This window comes from Nestor notabilis, unplaced genomic scaffold, assembly GCF_000696875.1.
Source record: "Nestor notabilis isolate BGI_N333 unplaced genomic scaffold, ASM69687v1 scaffold6308, whole genome shotgun sequence".
Taxonomy (NCBI): Eukaryota; Metazoa; Chordata; class Aves; order Psittaciformes; family Psittacidae; genus Nestor; species Nestor notabilis.
In genome coordinates, this window is record NW_009938647.1 from 24,096 (window position 1) to 47,693 (window position 23,598).

General features: G+C 37.9%; 1 protein-coding gene across 1 annotated transcript in view; it reads right to left on the reverse strand.

Moving 5' to 3' along the window:
- The window catches only part of LOC104409533 (serine/threonine-protein kinase MRCK alpha-like), a gene marked incomplete at its 3' end in the record, with an annotated part of 38,137 nt that extends 16,685 nt beyond the window's left edge, over nucleotides 1-21,452 (reverse strand). Inside the window, exons 1-11 of the mRNA XM_010019432.1 lie at nucleotides 21,424-21,452; nucleotides 18,778-18,871; nucleotides 17,796-17,996; nucleotides 16,960-17,208; nucleotides 14,199-14,278; nucleotides 12,952-13,118; nucleotides 12,366-12,488; nucleotides 7,181-7,314; nucleotides 5,304-5,546; nucleotides 4,938-5,048; nucleotides 746-993 (exon numbers count right to left, since the gene is read on the reverse strand). Of these exons, the coding sequence (XP_010017734.1) occupies nucleotides 746-993; nucleotides 4,938-5,048; nucleotides 5,304-5,546; nucleotides 7,181-7,314; nucleotides 12,366-12,488; nucleotides 12,952-13,118; nucleotides 14,199-14,278; nucleotides 16,960-17,208; nucleotides 17,796-17,996; nucleotides 18,778-18,871; nucleotides 21,424-21,452 (1,679 nt within the window). The remainder of the gene's footprint in view (nucleotides 1-745; nucleotides 994-4,937; nucleotides 5,049-5,303; nucleotides 5,547-7,180; nucleotides 7,315-12,365; nucleotides 12,489-12,951; nucleotides 13,119-14,198; nucleotides 14,279-16,959; nucleotides 17,209-17,795; nucleotides 17,997-18,777; nucleotides 18,872-21,423) is intronic.
- Nucleotides 21,453-23,598: the final 2,146 nt, after the last annotated feature.

Genomic DNA, 23,598 nt, shown 5'->3' on the forward strand with positions numbered 1-23,598 from the left:
AACTTCTTTTGCTATCTTGCTACAGCAAAAAGAAGCATCTCTGTTAGTGTCTACAAGCATTCTGAATTTTTTATGAATGAAAAAGAACACATTCAATTTATGACTATTTCCATCACTACACTGTCCGACAGAAAAACTTGCTTTTATTGATGAATGCCTCAAAGAACATTCTCAAGGCCAGTTATAAGCTCAACCATGTGGGAGAGAAAAAAGCAGGTCTCTGACAAATTACCATGTCAGAACAGATAAAGCAGCTTATGCCTGCAGTAGTCTGATGACTGATGTTAACACTGGATGGAACCCAGCATGGATTAGCCTTAGTCCGCATTAAGTGGCTGTTCCTGTGCTGGCAGAAATGTAAGCAGTAGTTGATCTCTAAACAGCATTTTGCATCAAAAGATGAAACTACCAAACAGAAGAAAAATGTCAAAAAACTATTTTAAACTGCAACATAAGCTTCAGGAGTCAACTTACTCCAAGCTGCAAGTCTGCAACTCAAGTTACATACCTTGGAATGGTCAGCCATGGCATGAATTCTGGTGCAAAATTAACTGTTTCTGGCCAGAGATGTGGATTTTTTGGTGCCATTTTATTTTTAAAGGTGACTGTTCTCAACCCTGGCATTAGCTCAGCCAAAATGCACCTGCCTGTACTACAGTTAAGGAAGTGACAATATGTTTGGAAACATACTAGGAGTCTTCAAAAGGTATTTTCAGCTTAAAGGTACATTCCATACAATACTCACTTTTCTCTTCTGGTTTTCTCTAACTTGTCTTTCAAAATCATGATCTCCTTCTTGAGGGCAAGCTGCTGGCTCTCTGCATCCCGCAGTTCCTTCTTCAGACTTTTTATTTCATTAGCATGCATGATTTCCCGTTTAGATAGTTCCTCTTCATAGAAAACACTTTTCTTCTCCAGGTCTGCCTTTAGTTTAGTGATCTCTTGCTGGTGTTCTATACTGCTTACTCCAGGTGAGCGACCAACCTGTTTTTGCTAAAATAAACAGCCCTGAGTTAGTACACAAGGATGCTGAAAATGATGCTTAATAACAACTCAGTGTTCTTAAGTATATGTTTAGAAAATATCCCATTACAGACTTGAGTTAAACACACTTATCCCAATGTTCTTGAAAATCTGTTTGATCTTAAATCTGAACTGTACTCTTTATCAGTTTGTGATTTAAATGCAGTAATAGTTTTCAATCCATTGAAAATTTGATCATCTCCTTAAACATCTCTGGCTTCATTCTGACTCTCCTTACATGCAGTCAGGAGGTGACCACAGAATTAGAGGATTTTTACGTTCCCACTCACACCACTGACAGCAACAAGCTCGAGTGACTTTGAGGAATAAGGACTATGATATACAGACAGCACATTTTAAAGCACAGGTAAGTAGTGGAAAAGCTATACTAAGACAAGCAGAGGCTTAACTGAAGGCTAAAATCTAGCTACAGAAACACTATAAGGATTGCATCAGTCGGGAGGGAAACCTGACCTATTTTACTTAAACTGACCATTTACATCAGAGTGGATTAATAGGAAAAACAAGCTTTAAACAATAAGAGTAATTACTTCACTTCTCGTAGCTGCATAGCTCTCTTAGTGAGGTCTTCTGGCATGTCAATAGTCTTTACACACTGCTTCAGGATACATACACATTTGCACCAAATGCTGCACTCACTAAACTCAATGTCCTGCCATAACATAGAGGAGGAGCAAGATCAGGTTCAAAATGAGATACTGGCATGATATGCACTGAAATCCAAGTATGGAAATACTTTTGTATGTAAACATATGTATAGCTTGCTTTAGAACTTCTTCTATTTTCTTAAATATGTAATTAAAGGTAGTCTAAGGAAAGGAAATTACTTAATAAAAAACACTTTGTCTTGAGAAAGTGCAGGTAACTGGAAAACTTCCTTCCTTACAGTGACTGTCTTGCAACTTTGGGAGGATTGAAGATACCTTGTTAATTATACCTTCATTCTCACCATGAGATATTAAAAACCTCTCAGTCACCCTTAATTAAACATAGCTTTGGGTAATTTTCTTTTGCTGATCTATGAATAGACTTTAAGAGCTAAATGTCATTGTGGAACATCCAGATGAGCTGTGTTTCTAGGAGAAAGTTGAGCCTTGCTCTTAGTATCAGCAGAACACTGCAGAACCCCCTAAATGTATGAGCCAGATTGTGCTGCTACCACATTGTTTTCTGTAACTCATCAAAACAACGATCTGTTTTGATCCCAGAGTAAAATCCTGCGCTTGGGATGCACAACGTTGAACTGGAGAAAGAAGATGCCATCCTAACAGGAGATGGTTTGGAGAAGGAAAGAATTAAAAAATAAATATTAAAAAAAAAGAAAAAAAGAAAGAAAACAAAAGAAAAAAGACAAAGTATAGAAATTTTCTTTCATGCACACGTAGTTAACTACTGACCTTGTTTGTTACTGCCCAGCTTACTGAGTTGCCTACACATATATGGCAATGGAGCACCTAAGTTTAGGCTGTGCACCACTGTCTGTCAGGTATTTAAAATGTTTTAGTGGTGTTTCACATTTTTCTCCACAATGAAAAGACAGTATTAAGTCAATAAGGCAGATGGTGCAGTAGAAGAAAAAGCTGGATGGCATTGTACAGTGGCTTATACAGAACTAGAGTAATAGAATAAACAGAGAATGCATTTTGAATAGGTGTAAGCCCAAATTCCACAGAGGTATTTTCATACATGCCTATTTCAAGTGGACAAATGGTGCAAGTGAGACACACTGTATCTCCTGCTACACAGGTAGGTAGATGCTGTTGAATTTAGTCCAGGATGCAGTTTGCCCTCTTGGCTGCCAGGGCACACTGCTGATTCCTACGGGGCCTGATCTGTTTTGTAAATCCAAATACATGACGCGCCCTGGCTCTCCTTTGTCCACTGACTTACTGACAACTTCATAGAATCCCAGCAGGGCAGTGTTGCAGGAATTGGCTGGACAGAAGGCACAGTGCCTTCTTTCCAATAGGCTCTGCTTCATTCGTGAGCTCACTGACCTTATTCCTGACTACAGGAATATTCCTCTAGCCCTTTCCTAAGGAAGTTGAATTCACTCCTCTGCAGTTTCCAGGACCTTCCCCATGAAGATCCAGTGGCACAGTGGGCCATCGTAAGAGGGTGCACATCTTGGCCAGCAGTTCTCTTGCTCCTCACCCGAACCCCTTCAGAACCCCCTTGGTGAGGCCACCAGTCCAGGTGACCTCACATCTGACTCACCTGCCAGCTCTAACGCTTCTAGCACATCATCCTCAGAGCAACCCAGCTCACCTGACCAACCTGCTGCAGAGCACGCGCGCTGTGTGGCCATCTCCCCTGCTTCAGCAATACAGCTGGTCACACCAAAAAGTCATTGAGTGTTTCTGCCACAGCTCTATCAACTCAGAGGTTACTTTCTCATCCCTAGCAACAAGCAGCCCCATGAGTTCCCTAAGGTGGCTTTCTGGTTTTGATTTAAAGAACTTCCCACAATCACTCTGAGCATTCTTTGTGAAGTACTCATGGAAATCTTTTTATTTAGCCCTCAAGATCCTGTTTACACTTAACCTGCCATCATTTATGGACTTGTCTATTCTCATTTAGAGAAACTTCCCTTTTTTCATTAAATACTGACCTTTTCTCTATGACAGGGTCCTGAGCTTAACTATGGACAACAACCCCACATGATCCAAAATGTGCTTACTGTACTGCAAAATATTACTAAGAAAGCTACAAGTCCCCTTTCCTCTTCTGATAAACTTGGCCTGGTGTTATAAATCAGCCTATCACTTATTATCAACAGATCTCCAATAAATTCTTCTCACCTCCAACTGTCATACAAACTCTCTGCTGATGGTGAAGATACATGAAAGGAGAAGAAATACATCCTAATTTTCAGATAACCATCTGAATTCACAGCAGTAGAAGCTTCATAAATCCAAACTTCATACTGAATGGATTTCCTTATTTTCATTTAACAAAGGAAGGCAAAATAAAAGAATGCAAAATAACCCCCAAATTCTCTGTGCACTGACTCAAGGTTGACAAATGGCCCACAGAATTCTAATTAAAAAAACATGGTTATTCATGTAAATTAACACCAGAACTGGCTTAATCTGACATTTTGCACAGGAAGTACAGCATTATCCTACTGAATGAACACTGGGAACGGGATCTTGCTGTAAATGAACAGCAGTGCTCATGTGAAAATTAGGAACTTCCTCATTAAATTTTTGAGAAAGTCTGCTTCTTCAGACCACCATATAAAATGCTAAATCACACAATAAAGTAAGTAACAGTTAACAATCTTGGCTTACTTAAATTCCTGCTCCTAAAAACACATACACATGTGAGCAATCTCATCAATACGAAGTCTTTGCACTCAATGCTGCTCTTGTGCAAAAATGTCTCAACTGAGAGGCAGAATACACTAAAACTTTTCCTTTACAGTGACATCAATTGACATCTTTTGAGGAGGAAACACCACCTTTCTTCCTTTCTTTTGACTGACACACTGAAGAACACCACAGTACACCACAAAAGCTATACAGCAACCTGCTTAGGCTGCAGGTCTATCTTCAAATACTCAACCATCCTATACTATAACCAAACAAACAAAACCCCCCAAACAAACGGTTTTAACAGCTAAACAAAGTAATAATGGAAACAAACTGGTAAGAAATCATCAAATATTAAGAAATAGTTCAGTGAGCAATGAACACACTGGCCTAAAACGTGCATGAGGCAAATGTTCATTTTTCTGGACAGTAAAGCCACGCATGCTTGCACTAATATTCAGCATCAACTGGAGACACAGACTGACAACACCCTTTTGTCCTACATCTGAAAGCAATCAGACAGATTCAAGTCCTACTTGACTAGTAAGTTTGCAGGTGTTAATATCAAAACAGACTAACCTTTAGCCCTTCTACTTCGCTTTCCAACTGTTTAGAGTACTGTTCACTCCTCTCTCGCAATTTCCTGTCTTTGGATGCCTCAGCAGCTGCGGCTTCAGCTTGGACTTCCAGCTACAAAAGTACATACGTTTTTAATAGGTAGGATTCTTTTTCCCCCCTAAAAAAAAATTCTATTGATGATTTTCAATACAAGAGGTAAATCTCCAGCACTGAACTGAAGACTTCAAATTCTTAGCAAACAAAGTCTGTACTGTTTGAAACAACAAAGAATTAAAGACTTACAGTTAACATAGAAATTACTTTGTCAGAAAAGCCTTACATGTAACTACTATTTCATAGATTCTAAACAGTCTTCTCACCACTTACTTCTTTTTTAAGTCTCTCTGTTCTGCGTAACTCTTGCCTTAAACTTTCTACTTTTTGCATCACCACTTCCATTTCTTCCTCCTTATCTCGGAGCTGGCGGGCAAGCTTTTGTTTTTGGGAGTGTAAGTCTGTCAGCCGCTCGTTCATCTCTGAGAACTCCTGCATTGCCAATTTCCGCTGGCTGTGTGCATCTTTCAGCTCTTTGGCTTGGGATTTTAATCTGTCACTAGACTCTGCCAGTTCCTACAGTTTAAGAAAAGAATGAAGTAATAAACCTAGAAAGCTGTAAGGCCAACTCTGTGTATGGATGAGCATCTAACACCTTCTCCAGAGTGAAAAGAAACTACATATTCATTTCTTTTCATGAATGCATCTATGACACAGATTGTATGCCTCTATATATAAGGAAAGAGGCCAGGATTTACTCTATTAATGCTAGCAAAACTGCATAAACATAAACCAAGTTGGAATTTACTCCACTATTACAGGTTAAACACAAAGGCTTTCAAGCATTTGCATTAAAATATAAAAATACCCTGCTTTCTTAATTAAAAAATACCATTAGCATAGTTTTTTCAAGAACAACTTAAATGAATAAAAATAGTACTTATCACAGCTGCTAAATAATTAAACAAGGTTTTTGCATTAACTGAATGGCAAAGTCTGCTCTATGAAAATTTCTACTGCAGAAGCTTTTGAAAACTGACCTGCAATGGTCAGTACACTTTCTACAGACTGTACCTTAATATCAAATATTACAGAAAGCTTCAGGCAACAAAACTCCAGTGATTAACAGCAATAGATGAATATCATTCTTTTAAAAGAACCCACATGAAGTAACAGGGCTAGTATTGTGATCACTCTACAGCACAATACCTTCACAAAGCTTGCTGTGTCCTAGATCTGCGCTGCTACACTATGAATGAGGGACCACAACAATTTAAATGGCTTAATGATGGTTCAGCCAAATGGGGGCAGAACAAAGAAGCAAGGAAAAGCCAGTCTGAGGACGAAAAGAAGAGCAGCAGGAAGAATTAATATTTGGCACTGTTGTCATCTATACAAATTTAAAAGCACTTTCTCAGGTTGTTAAAAAGAGGTCCTAATCACTCCAAGTTGTTTTAGAAGAGAGATGGTCTTTCTTCAAGAAACTGGCAGCTTTCCTGGTTTTAAGAGCCTTAAGGGTCAAAAGACAGTGTTAAAAACAGCTGGCACATCAATATTGAGTGTGGACTCTAAAATACTGCGTCAGTAGAATCACGATGAGAAACAGGCTAGTGTATTTCACACCTGATTACAGGTTTATTTAACCATGAATACAAAAAGAGCCATGAAAGACAGTATAAGTAGGAAAACAAGGAGACATAGAAGAAGAAATAAAACCCAGTATTCTTTAACTGTAGTTATTTCAAATTATTTTTTCAGTCTTAAGGTTTGGGTAATTTTTCACATCTCTCTTCCAGAAACACTTCTGTGATACAGCCTTAATACCATATTCTTGACATTTTTCGCTGCTGCAGTCTCACCCATACTTCAGATTAAATAGGTCATCTGGAATAGTTCTTCTCTACTCTGTCTTCTAACTGCTATCGTTATCACCTTCATCTGAAGCTGTAAAACCTTTGCAGCCACCACCCAATTTAGATCATGGGGTTCTTCACTATCTGGAAGCAGCCACCGAGGACCACCCAGCAGTCATACGTACAGCATGTTAAATAATGTCCTTGTCTTCAAAATAGAGGCAGAAAGCAAAGTAGGTCACACTACACATTTGTTATCTGCTCATTAATTTTACAGTTGAACATTATTTCAAGCAAAATGAACAAAAATAAAATAGTCTTTAGGGTTTACAAGAGTTGCTGACAAATTGCTTTTACCTTATTAAGATCTTCTCTCTCTTGCTTCAGCGTTCTGACCTGTTTCTCAAAAGCCTTTATTTGTCTGGAAGCATCATCCAACTCCCGCCTTGCAGTGCTGGCCTCCTCTAGTTGCTGTTCTAGCTGACCAGAATCTAGAAAAAGCAGCAGACTTCTAAATACCTTAAGGAAAAAAGATCATTATTCTAGAATACCATAGTCTATAGCTCCTTAAAGACCCCTTCTGTATTTGTTCTGGCTTCACTAAATAATGCAGTTCTTATCTGGTTTAGAATAGGGAGTAGGTTGTTTCAACTGCCATTATCTGTTTTTAATGTAACAGAATAAAAGGTCACAACTTCTTGCAAAATGACACAGAAAATGACAACAATTTTTCTTTTCACTTTATAATAATCATGCACATATACATAATTCTGTAACGTATGCTTTAACATGACCTATACATTTGACTTTTATGCACTGTGATGTAATATATAATGCATCTTTTATTACACTGTAATTACAAACAGTCTCCCTCCTCCCTCCACATTCCCCCAGAAGGAAAACAGTAAAAATAATGGGTCACTCAAGAGCTGGCAAGTGTTCTCCTGTTGATACACTTAAAATGAACTTCAGATGATTTTACTTATTTCTAGTGTGACAAATAGTTGTGTTTATGTGATCTGCTTTATTACATCTATAAATACAGGCAAACTATTACAGTCAGTTTCTCACCAAGTGTCAGTTACAGGACAGTGCATTTCTACATGACAGCAACATAATGTCTCATAAATATGCTCAAATGCTACAACATCAAAAGTTGAAATGGCAACAATATGGCAATAGAAAATTTCTAGCTAGTGGGTGTGTTTTTTCCTCTCTCAGTCCTTCACTGAAAACCAAGAATTTAAAGCAAGATAAAGATGAAAGTAGGTTAATTCCAAGTTCTATGAAACCACTGGACGTTTTGCCTTTGATTTCAGGTGTGTCAGTTCTTCGGACCATATGTTTTTACCCCCAGAACAGGAACTCACCTAAGCTCTTAATAAGAGCCTTTTCCTACATTTTCATAAGCTCAGCCCTAAGAGACTGGCTCTTGGAGAAATCAAATATAAAACCACAGACGTTCTGAAAAGCTGTAATTTGTGAAACACAAGAATTTCATAAGCAAACGAGTACCATTAGCTTATACCCAGACAAATATTCACTATTGTTTTAATTCATTGACTCTTGTTTAAAAATTTAAAAGAATGCATTTAAATAAGAGACATAGCTCAAAGCCAGAAATTATTAACACCCTTTCTTATGTAGCCTACTCTGAAGTCACCAGCAAAAAGAAAGTTTATATATGGCTCTGCTGCGCCAAGATAAATCTCTCTTCCGTGCATGAACTACTTTGTTCCACTGCTCTGTTTTCTTCTTCCATCGTTGCCCTTTACATATTTGGCAATATTAAAGATTCCTCAAAGTTTTCTCCTATGTAACTTAGCGAACAAAAATTACAACTTTGACCTCAGAAATTGAAAGCAGATGCGAGCTTGTCATTTCCTGGAAAACCAGATAGACAAGAAAAATGTGTTTTTCTAACGTCCCCCTGGTGACACTCCTGAATTTGACAGGATTTTGTGTTCATTTTTTATTACCTTTTTAAGCAGGTGTTTACTCTTACAGCTCCACAAGAGGCAGTAGGACAGGCTAAAGAGTATAACCAAATGCTAGTTGTGACATATGTGTAGTAAATGGTAATTTTCCATCTCATCACCCTAGTTATTGCTAACATTTTAGCTAATATATGCAAACACTCACTGTGGGATGTTATTACATTACATTTAATTGTCCAAGAGATGCATCCAAAGCATAAAATTCAGCTCTGCACCTGGAGTGAACCTTCTTAAAAGTTCATCATATCTGGATTTGGAAATTCAGATATTTTAAAGGCCACCCAGAAAACTTGGGAGCTAGCTCCCTTAAATTTGGAAGCATTCAGACATGACCCTCATTTGGTTTGTGCTTATATTCTGTCATTAACTTAGTTTTAAAATCTATCTCACAAAAATAAAAACCAGTAAAAGCAAGCAAACCAGAACATTCTCTTTTGCCAATTCGATAAAATTATCTTATATTAGCTACAACTCAAGACACAAATTGAGAGTGTTCTAACTAGTAGAAGTTAGAAGACTGGACCAGACAAGGCATTCAAGTATATACTGGACAAGTTCTGTGATGGCTGAGGATGGATTAGACAACTCTACATCTTCCTCATTTGACCACATTATTTGTTTCCAACCCCCAAAACAAAAGCACATATTGTATCTATCAATAAATACACAAATACATATGTGGCAGGAAGCAGAAAACTCTTAATGGATATTTAAGGGAAAAACCTCAGTATTAACCACCTTCACCAGACATTGACAACTTTAAATCTCGAAAGAGATATAGGGCGTACTGGGGAATGTTACCACACTTTTTTTCCCGCCTTCCATTACCAAAGGAAGGGAGCAATACATTCAACACACAATAGTCAAGAATAAAAAAAATCATTTAAAGCTGATCCTGATGCTTTTCTGTGAGTGGCTGGTCTTGTAGATGTTGCTGTTCAGTGGTCCCAAGGAGCCAAAACCAGACGGCTGCAGCACAGGGGTTTCTGATCCTGTTATCTTTCTCCTCCTTACAGCAGCAAGCGGAAGGACATGTAGCTGGAGAGAAACTTCACAAAAACCTTTGTGCTGGCATAGTGCCAACATCACTCAAACCAGAGTGATCCTCCCTGAGCTAGTTCAGTCCTGTTCACATCCAAAAATAATGCTTATGGTACAACACAAAACTGCTGCATCATGCCAGAGCAGCTGTCCAACTGTACATTTATAACAGACTTCCAGACTACACAACTTTAACAGCATATAATCTATGTGCTGCAGTCTGCAGTTCGTATGTAGCATGCTTCTGCCCCATAATGGAGCAGCGGAGTCTAAACACACCAACTAAAATGTCTGGAAGTTAAGTTATTCTTTCTGTGGGTGTTGCTGCTGGCATTTCTGACACTTCCAGGAACTGAATGAAGTCTTTTCACAAATACAAACGAGAACAAATCCTTTTTGCGGTTTCCTCCAACCTTCCTCTCTTTGAAGCTACCTCTGCTCTCAAGATCCTATTTTGAAGAAACCATTAGGGAGCAGAACAGCAGAAGTCCTATGCTATGAATCACTGCGAGAGACAATTCCCTTTAACTTCATTCAGAGCATCACACAAAGATTACTGAATATTAGTAGCAAGCCTTTAAAGTAGGTTATAAAGATTAGTAGCTAAACAGACAGCAAATTGGTTCACTAATAGCTATATACAACCTGGTGGAGCAATAAAAGCTCTCCCTCTGGAAGTTCTTAAAACACGAATTGCCAGACTCTGGGGACAGTAAGGCTGGAAAAAGATGGATTTGGATAAATCAGATTTCTTTGAATCTTTCCTTAAGTGTTTCCAGTAGCCTCTGTAAAGACAGAGATTACTGGGCTAACTAGATCTTTGCTTTTTGACTAGTTTGGGAGTTCTAAAGAAAGGCAGTATGACATTAATTAAAGCAATTGAGCTCTTTGTCCGCACAGATTTCAAAAACACTTCTCAAACTTTAAGTACTGAGATACTTGATGACAAATTTTTAGTTATCAAATCTTTGTGAGCTCTCAGAAGCAAAGGAATTAAATTGAAAGGAAATAAATGTTCAGGTTTGTAAGAAATGAGAGCTCATTGACAGCAGAGTGGAGAGGTGGTTCTTCTCCCACTCATCTCCCCTTCCTTGTATGCTCCTACTGTCCACATTGTGCTAATCTATCAGATCACAAGTTGATTAAATTCTCTTTATCTAGATAGTTTTTTCATTGTTTAATTGAGTGAATTAAAGTCAAGAGAGCCTGGTTCATGCAGAGAGAGAGGAGAGCTCACACAGCTGTGAGCAGGACCCACTCTGGTGGCAAAGTTTTTGTTTGATCAGTTCTGCTGTGCATGGAACTGCAGACTTGGTGTCCTCTCTCATGAAAAACACCCTTCATTACTCCCTGCTACTTGGAAAACTCAGTATCACTGTAGTTTCATGCACACAGCCCACCTCCCAGATAGCCCAAGCTTTTCTAAAAGTACTGTTCCAAAAAAATACTCAGAAAACCACATCTGCAGCTTCAACAAGCTTTTACTCCACATCCATAGAATCATAGAATCATAGAATGGTTTGGGTTGGAAAGGACCTTAAGATCATCTAGTTCCAACCACCCTGCCATGAGCAGGGACACCACACACTAAACTATGTTGCCCAAGGCTCTGTCCACTTTGGCCTTCAACACTGCCAGGGTTGGAGCATTCACAACTTCCTTGGGCAACCTATTCCAGTGCCTCACCACCCTCACTGTGAAGAACTTCTTCCTTAGATCTAATCTAAACTTCCCCTGTTTAAGTTTAAACCCATTCCCCCTGGTCCTACCACTACAGTCCCTAACGAAGAGTCCCCCCCCCAGCATCCAGTTACAATGCAGTCAGCAACAGTATACTACAAACCTCTGTGCTTTCAAAGAAAGTATCAAAATTGTGATCACATCTCACAGATTTGGCCCATCCAAGGAAAATGCAACAGAAAATGAGATATTGAAAAATATCAATTGATGCTTAAATAATTATAAAACATCCTTCTATCAAACACTTCTAAGACTATTAAAACTGGTAGGCTGATGAAATCTTCACTCCTCACATTTACTCATAAGCAAGATACAACACTTTCCTTCCTTCCACTTTACTACACATGTATCTGCACACTCCTGCAGTACACAATGCAGGAGGAATGAGGGGAAAAAACAACCCAAACCAAACTACTACTATGGAAATTGGTCATGGTTTCACAGATTCTCAGGTAGAGCCTGATTCACATCCATGTAAATTAGCAACACCACAACGTAAAACTTGAGGAATTTTACCTCTTGTAACAGCAGCACAAGCCACTGAAATCTTCCTTCTCCCTTGCAACTGGAATTACTGAAGTACTGAGTATGAAGCTCAACTTGTAGAAAATGTTGAGCTACCAATGAAGAGTGAAGGGTAAAATAAGACGTAAAAATAGACTGCAAGACTCTTAGAAAGCAAAGTAGAATGAGTATTACATTAGGAGAAGTCTTGCCATAATATTGTTTCTGTTGCATTTTTTACATTATTATGTATAACATACCTGTTACCTGTTTCTTCAACTTTTCAATTTCTTCTTTTAAACTTTTAATTTCTAGATCTTTGCTTGCTGTTATTGGGCCATCCACTGTTGAGTACTGCAGAGCCTGGACTGTCTGGGTTGACTCTAGAAAAAGATGGAAGTGGGGTAAAAATCACATGCCTGACATGTGACGGGTTCAAAAAGACATTACTACTAAACTAGGATATGTCAAACGACCCTCCACTGAAGAGTCTACAATTCATAACTTCCAATTACTAAGTGCCAATTCTTCAGTAACTGTCAGCTGGACAAACTAAGTTCTTACAGGTTTTTAAGAATGAAACCTTTATGCGAGACTACTGAAGGCACTGTGTGAACAATTATCACGTTATCAGAAGTTGTATACATGGGATATTTCAGGCATAAAGAGTAAGAAAAGTTTAATTTGTCAATGCAAATAATAAAGAGAATTCTTTTCTGCTAGAAAGCATTCCAGGAGTTTGGGTTTTTTTTTCCCCCACAGTATAAACTTACAAAGTTCATACAAAGTACCTTACAAAGCTGCAAGTCAAAAAAGTGATTGAACGGATTCTTTTAGTGACTGTACCTTGCAGTTTTCTACTAAGTTCAAGCTTTTCCTGTTCTAGGCGTCTTATTCTCCTCTCATAAGCTTCTGTTGCTAAACTATCCTCCAAAGTTCTTTGAATGCTGGCATCAAGATCCATAGAGGGTGGTCCAGCTGTCAGTCTTAGACAGCTGCGGTCTGAAAGCACACTGGGGGGAAAAAATGAAACAGTATTGGATTTTACAACAGGTTGTGTTTAAAATAATTCTTAAAAATCAACCAATAAATAGTTTGGATTGTTAATGACTATGTAATTTATTACACAGTCAAATACCACGTTGCTAGTATGTGCACATTAACATTTTAACTCCTTTTTACCTAGCATGATTATCTCCTCAATGCATTTTTTGTTACAGAAAAGTGCACGAACTCCTGAGTAAAAATGATCACTATGGACAGTCTACATCAGCCAGGTAGCAAAAAGCAACAATGGTGATAGTAAGATTATAATAACAGTTTATTTTAAAATAATTAAACAAGTTTCCTCACATACTTTAAAGACAACAATCACAACAAATGGTGTGAAGTCATCACATGACAACCAGGGCACATACATACCAGAAATGCTGTGGCCCTGACTCTGTGGATACCCATGTACACATACTAGTACTTATGTAAATAATGCTTTTGAAGTCTCCAGGACATGGCACATAACCAGTATTAAGCACATGTGTTTGCAGAAACATAGGCCTGGTTTTTCAATGTCTGTAAACATTTATTTATTTACTCTCACAAATGATCAAGGAACATACATGGACTTCCTTGGTACTGTTTAATTTAGCAGTAGAGATGAACATGACAAATAACACTTTTTACCAAGTATCAATAAAAGTTGTCAAAGGACTAGAAATAAAAAAATTTTTAAAGTTTCATAAGCTAAGTTCTCTCTAGGTCCACACATCTGGTTACATATGGTTGTATGTATGTATTTGTTACATATCTGGTTGTATGGCTGTAACTTTGCTATGTGCAGTTAACTTCATACACTGTCTGAAAACCACCTTTCTCAACAAAACTCCTCTGAACACAGGTGCTGCCCTTTAAATTCATGTCAGTCTTATCTGCAGAGAGCTCATTCTTTTGGACAGACAGCATTTTAGATTACAGCCCAGTCATTTCCTCAATAAACCACATTCTTTGGTATCTGTTCGGTATTTGTTGGTTTCAGAGACAGAAACTTACGATATTTTGTAACTAGCCTTCAGACAATTTTGGAACTCTCAACTTACCAGCTACTTGTATATGTGAAACCCACAAATGGTAAATGATGGCCAGAAAATGCTGTGTGTGATGGTGGAGGCATTGTTTCCTAGAAAAATAATAGGAGAGTTGAGTAAGTAAAACCCTACCAGACTTGACTTGAAAGAAAAAGATTGGTGAGATTAACCATATGTGAAGAGCTAGTGACAGTATCAGTCTAACTCTATTCACAGTCACCCTTATCTACCACTCAAATATGAAATGGCATCACCTAAATCTATTTATAAGAGCACGCAATATACAAAAATACAGCATGCTGGCACAAAAATGCTTTCTAATTAAACAGGCTATTGTTGGAGAAAAGCAGAATAGTACACATATTAAAAGCCAATTTATTCCTTGTTTCCAAGAAGCTCCTAGCACAGAACACCAACTTTTCTTCCCTCCTATATTCCTCTCTGCCATTTCATCAGCAGGGCTTCCTGCCTGTAGAATTATCAAGCCCACTTCTGAGTGGGCTATCTCTATTTGGAGAGAACAACAGTCAGACATTCACTAGAAAGGAGTAATACAACCAGGTTTTCTAATCCTATTAACCCTCTGACCATTTCTTCCTTCATTGACCCTTTTCCTGCCAGACAAAAAACTACAAACCCAGACAAATCTCAGAGCTTTTCCTGAGGCTAAAATAAACCTGTTGCTATCTTAATCAAACCATTGTAAGTTCTAATAGCCTTAAATATCCTGTTGCAACTTTCCTGCTTAACCGCAAGATGCAAGACTTACGTTGCTATGCTAGAGATGGCCTTAAGTGTCATCAAAAGAAACTTCCTCAGATGATTATGATATTGAAAGTGCTAAAAGGTTCTACCTGTCAGAAAAGGCAACATAATGATTTCTTTCTAAACCCAAATGAAAAAGGAACAAAGGAACCAGTTGTACTTCAAACCCCTCCCCCATAAAACTCAGCAGAATACAAGTGCATACAAAAGAAATCCCAAATTACCTTTTTGGTGGTGGCATCAGCTGTGTTATATCACAACCTTGACCTTTTAGCAGCCAAAAATCTTCACATCAAAAAAAGTTCCCACAATAAAAAGCAACACCAGTGACATGGCTGGATTGTGTTAAGTACAGTAAGTCTACATTGTTGGGCATTTTGGAAACTAAGGAGAAGACCAAGCTACAAAGCCTTAACTTCCCATTAATTGATAATAAAAATATCCCTTATTACAGACTGTGGTTAGGAAAGGTAAAATTCTTCTCCTGTATATTTTGCTTTCACATTTCATAGATTCAAGTTTCAAAATCATCTTTATGAATAACTTAAAAAAGGCTAAGTTCATAATTGTGTGATTTTAACATCCCACAGGAAGATTTTCAGTTGTAACACAGGTAAACTGAATGTTGGTTCTAAAATATGGGTTGGAGCAACCTGGTTTAGTGGAAGGTGTCCCTGCCTGCAGCAGGGGGTTGGAACTGGATGAGCTTTAAGGTCCCTTCCAACCCAAACCATTCTATGGCTCTATGATATTGTATCTATTGGTAGCAATGCAAGAGTCTGTAAAAGAACTTGTTCCTTTGGCAGAGACCAAAAATGTATTTCCTGCTACTTGTGTGAATTCAACTGTATAGCCACAGTGACAAAATGACGACTGAATCCAAGTCTATCATGGCTATCAGAAAGGCTACTAAACCAAACAGTTAAAAGCTAAAAACCAGCAGAACTCATGCTGCCTGAACAACAGTTTTGCCCCTTGTGTTTATGTGAACTTTTGAAACACATATTAAATTCATTCAGTATTAAATTCATTGTTTAAATTCATTTTTCCATGGGACCATAGTCTCATTCAAAGTTCAGGCAGTACAATAACAATCGTGGCTTTTCAGTATCGCCTTTTCTCTTCAGCATTGGACGCATTATTGCTGCACGCCATTCACATCTTGCAAAGAATTTAAAACAAACAAGATCTAAAAGCCTCATGGGCTTATCTATCGTGCTGACTTCTGGAACAGTAATGCAAGTATGTGAAACTTCCTCCTAAGATATGTGTGAACGATGGAGGGGAAAACACCTCCAAGTTACATATAAGGAATTTGAGGCAAAGCAATATTAAATCCAATGTCTACCAATTGAAACAAAAATGTAGAATACCCTCAGACATGCAGTGCCTTAGGCTATTTTTTTCAGAGGTTCTGAGATTGTAGGTGTGAAAAGAAATGGTAAAAACATAACCTCCTCATATTAAAACAGAACAAAAAGCAACCTTCAGATGTTTCAAATTAGGAAGCTGAAAAAGAACCTCTACAAACTAGCATCCATCTCAGCGGCATTGATTTGCACCCCCAAATGTCTAAAGCAATTTAAGAACTGGACTGAGTTTTCACAGCTGAGAGTGTAATAACTCATCACAGGAGCATTCTTTCTTCACCTGCAGCTCCTTGCTTTTTCACAATGGTGAAGTATTCACACTGCTTTTGAAAGCCTCAGATGGGAGATGAGGCTCTCAAAAGGAACACTCGTGCACTAGGAACACTAGTTACTGCAAGTAACAGATGTATGTGTTAATTAAGTATGTGCAAATTTACAACGAATTTACCAAAGTGAAGTTATCCTTACATGTATGTATTTGGAGGATCAGCCTCCAAACTGTGAATGTATTGCTCCCCACAATTCTTCAAAAGAGAACACAGTGAACAAAAGCAGTGCAATAAACTACCATTTACGTGTATATTGTTATAAAGTATATTACAAAAGCAAAGTTTTCTGAATGTTAATTCTATACTTACAGAGTTTTTTAAGCAATCATCATCCACATCAAAGTTTGATGTATCAGTGGGGCTGCTGACTTCTGGGATGTAAGGTGCCTCACAGTTTCTAATGTTGTCCCAGTCAATCCCAGCAAAGAATGGGTGGTTCTTAAAGTCTTCTATCCCATTTTGTCCAAGTCGATGCTCTCTGCTACAAATGAGCCTCCGGATGAGGTCCTTTGCACTTTCAGAGACATCTGTCACTTGGGCAGGAAACTGAAACCTCTCCTTAAAGATTAAAATAAGAGAAGATAGTTTATTACCAAGAAAAAGTTGGGAAATTCACCCTTCTTAGTGAAAATCATTATGTATAAAAAGAAACGTGCAAAAACTCTGGATCTTACATATACGCAATAAGGTTTCCAGGAAAAAGACTTCTCCAAAGTATAGAAACTATTGAAATGTTTTTGTCTCCTAGTTTTTATCCTTTATTTAAATTTCCCTTATACTGTTGAATTCTACTGCTACCTCCATGTGGAAGAGTATTTAAGAATCTTCTGCCAACCAATGGATGTGCCAGAAGGAAGTAACACAAAAGGAGTGATGTAAAGTAGCCAAGATTTACTCCATAGAGTGAACTAACAGCCATGTTTCCAAATCCAGATTTTCAGTTTTGAACTGCTTTATCCTAAAGCAAAGCCATCTGCAATCCATAACCATAAACTTACTACATAGAAACATACTTTTTATTCTACATTTATGAACATTAACCTTATTAGTACATAAAAAAATGGATTTTAAAATAAGCTGTCAAATTACCCTACTACTTATTAAAAATCAGCTTAGAGACAGACAGAAAGAGAAAGTGCACTAACTTTGTGGTTCATTATTTTCCCATAGGTCTCCACCAAGGACTCAGCATAAAAGGGCGTTTCTCCATAAAGCATTTCATACATGCAAACGCCCAGGGACCACCAGTCACACTCGGGCCCATACTTCCCTTTTCCATCTTCCATGGCCTGCAAGATTTCTGGAGAGATGTAGTCTGGAGTTCCGACTGCCACTGAAGATTGGACCTGTAGAAGTTACATTTATGGGACTAAAATCTGCTTCCATCATTACAGACACTGGCACTGTGCATGCATATATAGGCTTAGCTGAGTGTTCAGGCTATAACAATAACAACTAAACACAAACAAAGGCTTCTGAATACGGAATACTTAAGCATCCAAGGCACTACGTTATTAGGCATCCCAATAATATACTTTTGCTAAACTCTTCCAAATATTTAGTAACAGAGAAAGAACAAAACTGTCAATTCTTAGGCTTAGAACTGTTAAGTAATTATAGATTAGGTAATCACATATATTAACTCAAATACTTTGTAACACTCTAGGACATGATTAACATACTGGAATTACATTCTAGTCACACCTACTATATACTGTGATGAGACACAGAAATAAGATGACATGCTAATAGCATATTTAAATAGCATATTTCTATTTAAATAGCATGTCATCTTATTCCTGTATCTCATCCTGCTCATACTAAAGCTTACATTTTCGATAAAGATTAGAGCTTAGAGCTCAAAACAGAGAGATTCATCAGCAAGCACCTAGTCAGTACTGATAGTGCAGCTTCTCTTTACTTATTCATGAGTTGACTATATGCACCTAAAAAGCTTTTAATACACAGTAAATCCAAGCAGTGTGCAATTGTATTTTGAACCAAGGTTAGTTATATACCGATACAATTACAATTTCATTTCCTTTTCTCCTTCCTAGCACACATTTTAGTGTCTAGCATAAGACTGAAGAAAAGGTACTTAGAAATATATCATTCTTTCCCATTTACCGTTCCATCTTCCATGAGTTTCAGGCAAGAACCAAAATCTGCTAATCGAATATGTCCGTTCATATCCATCAAGATGTTGTCTGGTTTAATATCCCTGCAATTAAAACACATTTCGGAATTAGTACAAAGAGGTATTGTACAACATATAGTGCAACCATTAGCTCTGTGGCACTCTTAATGTTGCAAACCAGCAACAGATCAGTAGCCAGAACACAATCACTCTTTTGGTGAAATTTGCACCAGAGACATTTCATGACAGAGGCTACAGATTAAATCACATAATGTTAATTTTAGTAAGAATTGTGCAGTCAAATTCATCTCTCACAGGCAGAAAGGAGAACCATACTTGCTCTTAACTTTTGTACATAAATCTTTTAAATCATCTGAACAATTTTAGTGAAGTGAGATGTGCACGCTTATACTGGAGCTGGAAAACAATCTCTAAGTTTACTACAGAACAAAGGTCAACGAAACCCTAACAGAATCCACACATATGTAAACGTAGTGTCTTTCATCAACATTTTTCTCTCACGTACACCTCAGCTCGCTATGTTTGTCTGCCTGTACTGCTGCTGAAAGGACCAGCAAAGCCATTGCACACGCTGCTGTAGCTCTGCTCAGCCAAATTCTGCAGCTGTCTCATTTGGGTCATGACACACTTGGAAGATTCTTTCTATGTAGGCAACATAATAAATACTCCTTATTTTGCAAATTTAACTCTTCTGGGTTTTTTTTTTTGTCTCATGTTTTATAGATACCTGAGTATACTGAAGTACAGACAAACTACATGCCCCCAGTGTGCAGCTGACCAGGATGAAAGCATCTACACTCCCTAAGTTACCAGAGGAACATTCGTTGTCCAACTTGCAAACCAGGTTCAAATGCTTGAACTCCTTTTCATTAGAAAGAGCCATTAAGCTACATTTTTATAAATTCTAGTATGACATTACTACATCAAGTCTTATTCCATCCTCATCTATCCTATTCACAAGGTACATTGTGACTGTATGAATAAAGTACTATAAACTCTCAGTGAAGAGCCATTTATAAGACAGAGGAAAAAATGTCCTAAACCAAACACAAAACAAGGGAAGCCCTGACCTTGCTCCATTCCCCTAACAACTTATAATGGAATGTCATCAATTGCTTTGCAGACAAATTCCAAAACATTCACAAGTGAAGATATTCACATTGTACATGAGAAGAATTTCCATTTTGTTGTTTGGGGTTTTTCTTTTGCTTGCTTTGTTTTTTTTAAATAAAAACTGAGTTATAAACAATGTTTACAGAGAAGTTACAGTGGAAAACAAAATAGCACCACACCTTGAACAACATTACAGAAGCAATGGCACAAAGGTGTCACCCTGTTATGGACTCAGCGACAGTATGGTAACAGTATGGTGTCTGAAGACAAGTACTGCGTTTGTGTTCCTCAAAGACAAGTAGAGGCCCAGGCTGGAAACAAATTTCAGCTGCATTCCAAATATACAGAACCATTTACAACATAAAAACACTACTTTAGAAAGCATACATTCGCATCTCCCAACTGAACATAAAGACAGTTCTTTACAAAGTAATCCCAACAATTAACTGAGCTCACTCGCTAAATAACGTTCTTCCACTTCATTTTTGCTGACACTGAATATGCCAAAAACCTGCAACCTCCAGACTGAGATAGTTTTATTTATTTTACACTCGCCCACTAAAAACATTCCTTAAGCATGTTTCTAAATAAAAACAAACACATGCTATTGAGGCCTCTGGAATTACAACTTCAGTTTAAAACACTTTACAAAAACATGCACCTAAAATCAAGTTCCTCGTAGAAGCTGGACCTAGTTCAAGCTAAACAAAAACATGAGTCACCCTTGCAGCTCCATTTATCCATGGTCTACCTTTTAATATATTCCCAAGAGAAATAACAGTAATCATCATCATCACCACACCAATCTCCCCTATTTGATCTCACAAAACAGCAGAAAACATGAAAAATCTCACTCTGTTGTTGACACTGTACAAAACCAAACCTGCAAACAACACTGAAAGCACTTAGAGGAATAAGTATTTTTCACAAATGAAGTTCATAAGGCTCAGTAATAACTGCATGAGAACAAATTTTATAGTTAAGGAAAAAAAGAGACAGACTTAACACATACAAATTATTCTCAGCTCTGGTAACAGAAGGTATGGGTTAATGAAATGTTCTGAATTCAGCTGAACTGCATCAGTAGGAGATGGTTTGAAAGACAAGAATTGCTGGCACCTGCAGAGCCAAGACCACCACAAGCACAGGGAAGGTTAAGAAACCTTTGAGCCCCACAGGGGAGCAAGGAGAGGGACTGATTATTGCCTGTGTAGCTGAAGAGTTCAAAGGTGGTGATTACGGAGGAAAAAAAATGTCATAAACCCCACACCTCTAGTGAGGCTGCAGTTGTTAGATTCCATCCAAAATATGAGGTTTGTTCCAGGTCTTTGTTTTGAATGAATTTGGTGGTGACTCTCCTTTAGGGATCAGAACTGATTTATCTCCTGTTTACCTTCTCTGGCTTATCCCAGTTTCTTCACTGCATGAAATTAGGTCCCTCTTCTCATACTTCCATCTCAGCTGCAGTTTTATTCCTATCATTGCCCACCTCCTAGACTCACCTCAAAAGTTGAGATGGCCAACTCTCCATGGCCTATCAAACCCAAGCCTCCTCCCCTTGTATTTCATTCTTTCACTCACAGTTTCTTCACTCCCAAGTTCTAGTCCCTCTGCATGTCAACATTTAAATAACCTTTTTTTCCTCCTAGCTCGATTCTCACTGGTCAGCATTTCCATCAGCTTTTTTGTAGCATTGCCACCTGAGGATATGTACTGAGCAAAGACAGCTGTTCTGCGTCTTTCTGAATGAGCGATACACCAGCACCAAAGGAGCTACAAGTCTGGACCAAATAAACTTCTTTAAAAACAAGTATGTCCATTTAAACCATGACTCCAACACAGGGTACAGGAGTGACATCTATTTTTGCTGAGCTGCACTGGCCTTGACTGTAAGAGCAAATCGGTTCTACACAGCAGCTTGGGTAAAGTGATGCTCTTTGCATTTGTTTTTTCAGTCTTTCATTACTTGCTTTTGTTCACCTGGAGAATGCAATAGGAATAAACAGTCTGTGTGATACTGGAACATTCTTTTGCACAGAAAGTGAGTGTGGAGGCTTACAAAAAATATCTGGAAAATCTTTAATGAATCATTTTTCATAAGGCTTCTTGTTCCTCAGACTGGCATGTTTACCCCAGAGACTTCACTCACCTCTCTTTAAAACAGTTTACTTTCTTAAGCCATAATTAAAACCCAAACATTTTACATACTAACTGTGTTAACATAAACAACACTGAAATAGGACTACAGCAGATATCTGGATTATTGCCATTCAGTTTGATTTTTATGTTCATGACCCAGAGTAGAATTTCATTTGTTCAGTAAGACTCAAGAAAAAGTATTCCCTCTGAGACATGCTAAATCCATAGCACATTCCAGCCATAGAACAAACTGAAAAGAATTTTCAATACATGTGAATATATTCTTTTTCCCCTTGATTAGTTTCTGATCCTAAACAAAACTTCAGGAATCGGAGGCCTTGCATATTGAAATTTGAACTAGACAACCTATTTAAGTTCCTTCCAACTTGAATTACCTGATCATCTTAAAGCATACCTGTTCCTGAGGTTTAGCTATGTCATTCTTTGAATCACTGAATCAATGTTTTTCAGTTATTTGCAAGACCACATGGAGTTCATCAGGTCTACAGCACAGAAAGCAGCAGATTCCGTAAGAATCTTCAGTTAATTCCATTTCATGGACAGCCTCATAAAGGCAGGGTATCAGACAAACATAAAGGAAAAAAATAAATCAAAACCATCAAAAATAAAGTGACATTAAATGCAAGAACTGTAACAGAATGATAAAGCATCAGTCGTGTCAGACACTACCAAAGATTATGCCAGTGGACCAACTCCCAGGCCCGGAGCTTCAAGTTTACATGTAAGTTTAAGTGGCATTGAAGAGTTTATGACCAGTAGGGACCTCTCTTCTTGGTAACTGCAATTATGATGCAGAATGTACTCATTTTGGCTATTCATTTGTAGTGTGTTTATCCTTTTTTTCCAAAACAAAAAGGATCAGGCAGAAATGGAGGAAAAGGCGAGTCCTCCCTGACTACTATCAACAAAAGGTGGCCAGATGGTGCAAGGGGGTACCTCTCAATATTTCCTCATTGAAATTAACATTTTGGATGCTAATGGACTGTCCTCACTTACACAGCTGAGGTCTTTAAAAAGAACTGAAATGATAATAAAGGGGATTAGGTGGTTCTAAATTCAACTGCAATGTGAGCTGAGGCTGAGGAAAGAAATGGACCTGTCTGAAAGTAAATGAGCAATTTGACAGCTGAGGTACCAGTTTGGTTTAGCCCGTTGGATAAGAAAGGGATAATCCGGAGAACAAATCTTTATTTCTAATGTTAGCATTAGAAAAACACAGAAATAAATTGATTTTCCTGACACACATCCCAAGACATGCTGTCCTTGACCAATATGAAACAAAGCGAATAGCTTACATTAAATGATTTTTCTGTGAAATCTTGACATGAACAGTAGTTTTTGAATGCTACCAATGCAAATTAAGATATCAGCAGATGAGAAAGGTGCAACTGCTGGCACAGAGAAACTGATCCAGACAACTCATTACTAACTGAAGATTTCATAGCACATTATTTTCTCATTATACATGCAAGAGCATTCCCCAAAAGTATAAATCAAAACGTTAAAAGCAGACATCA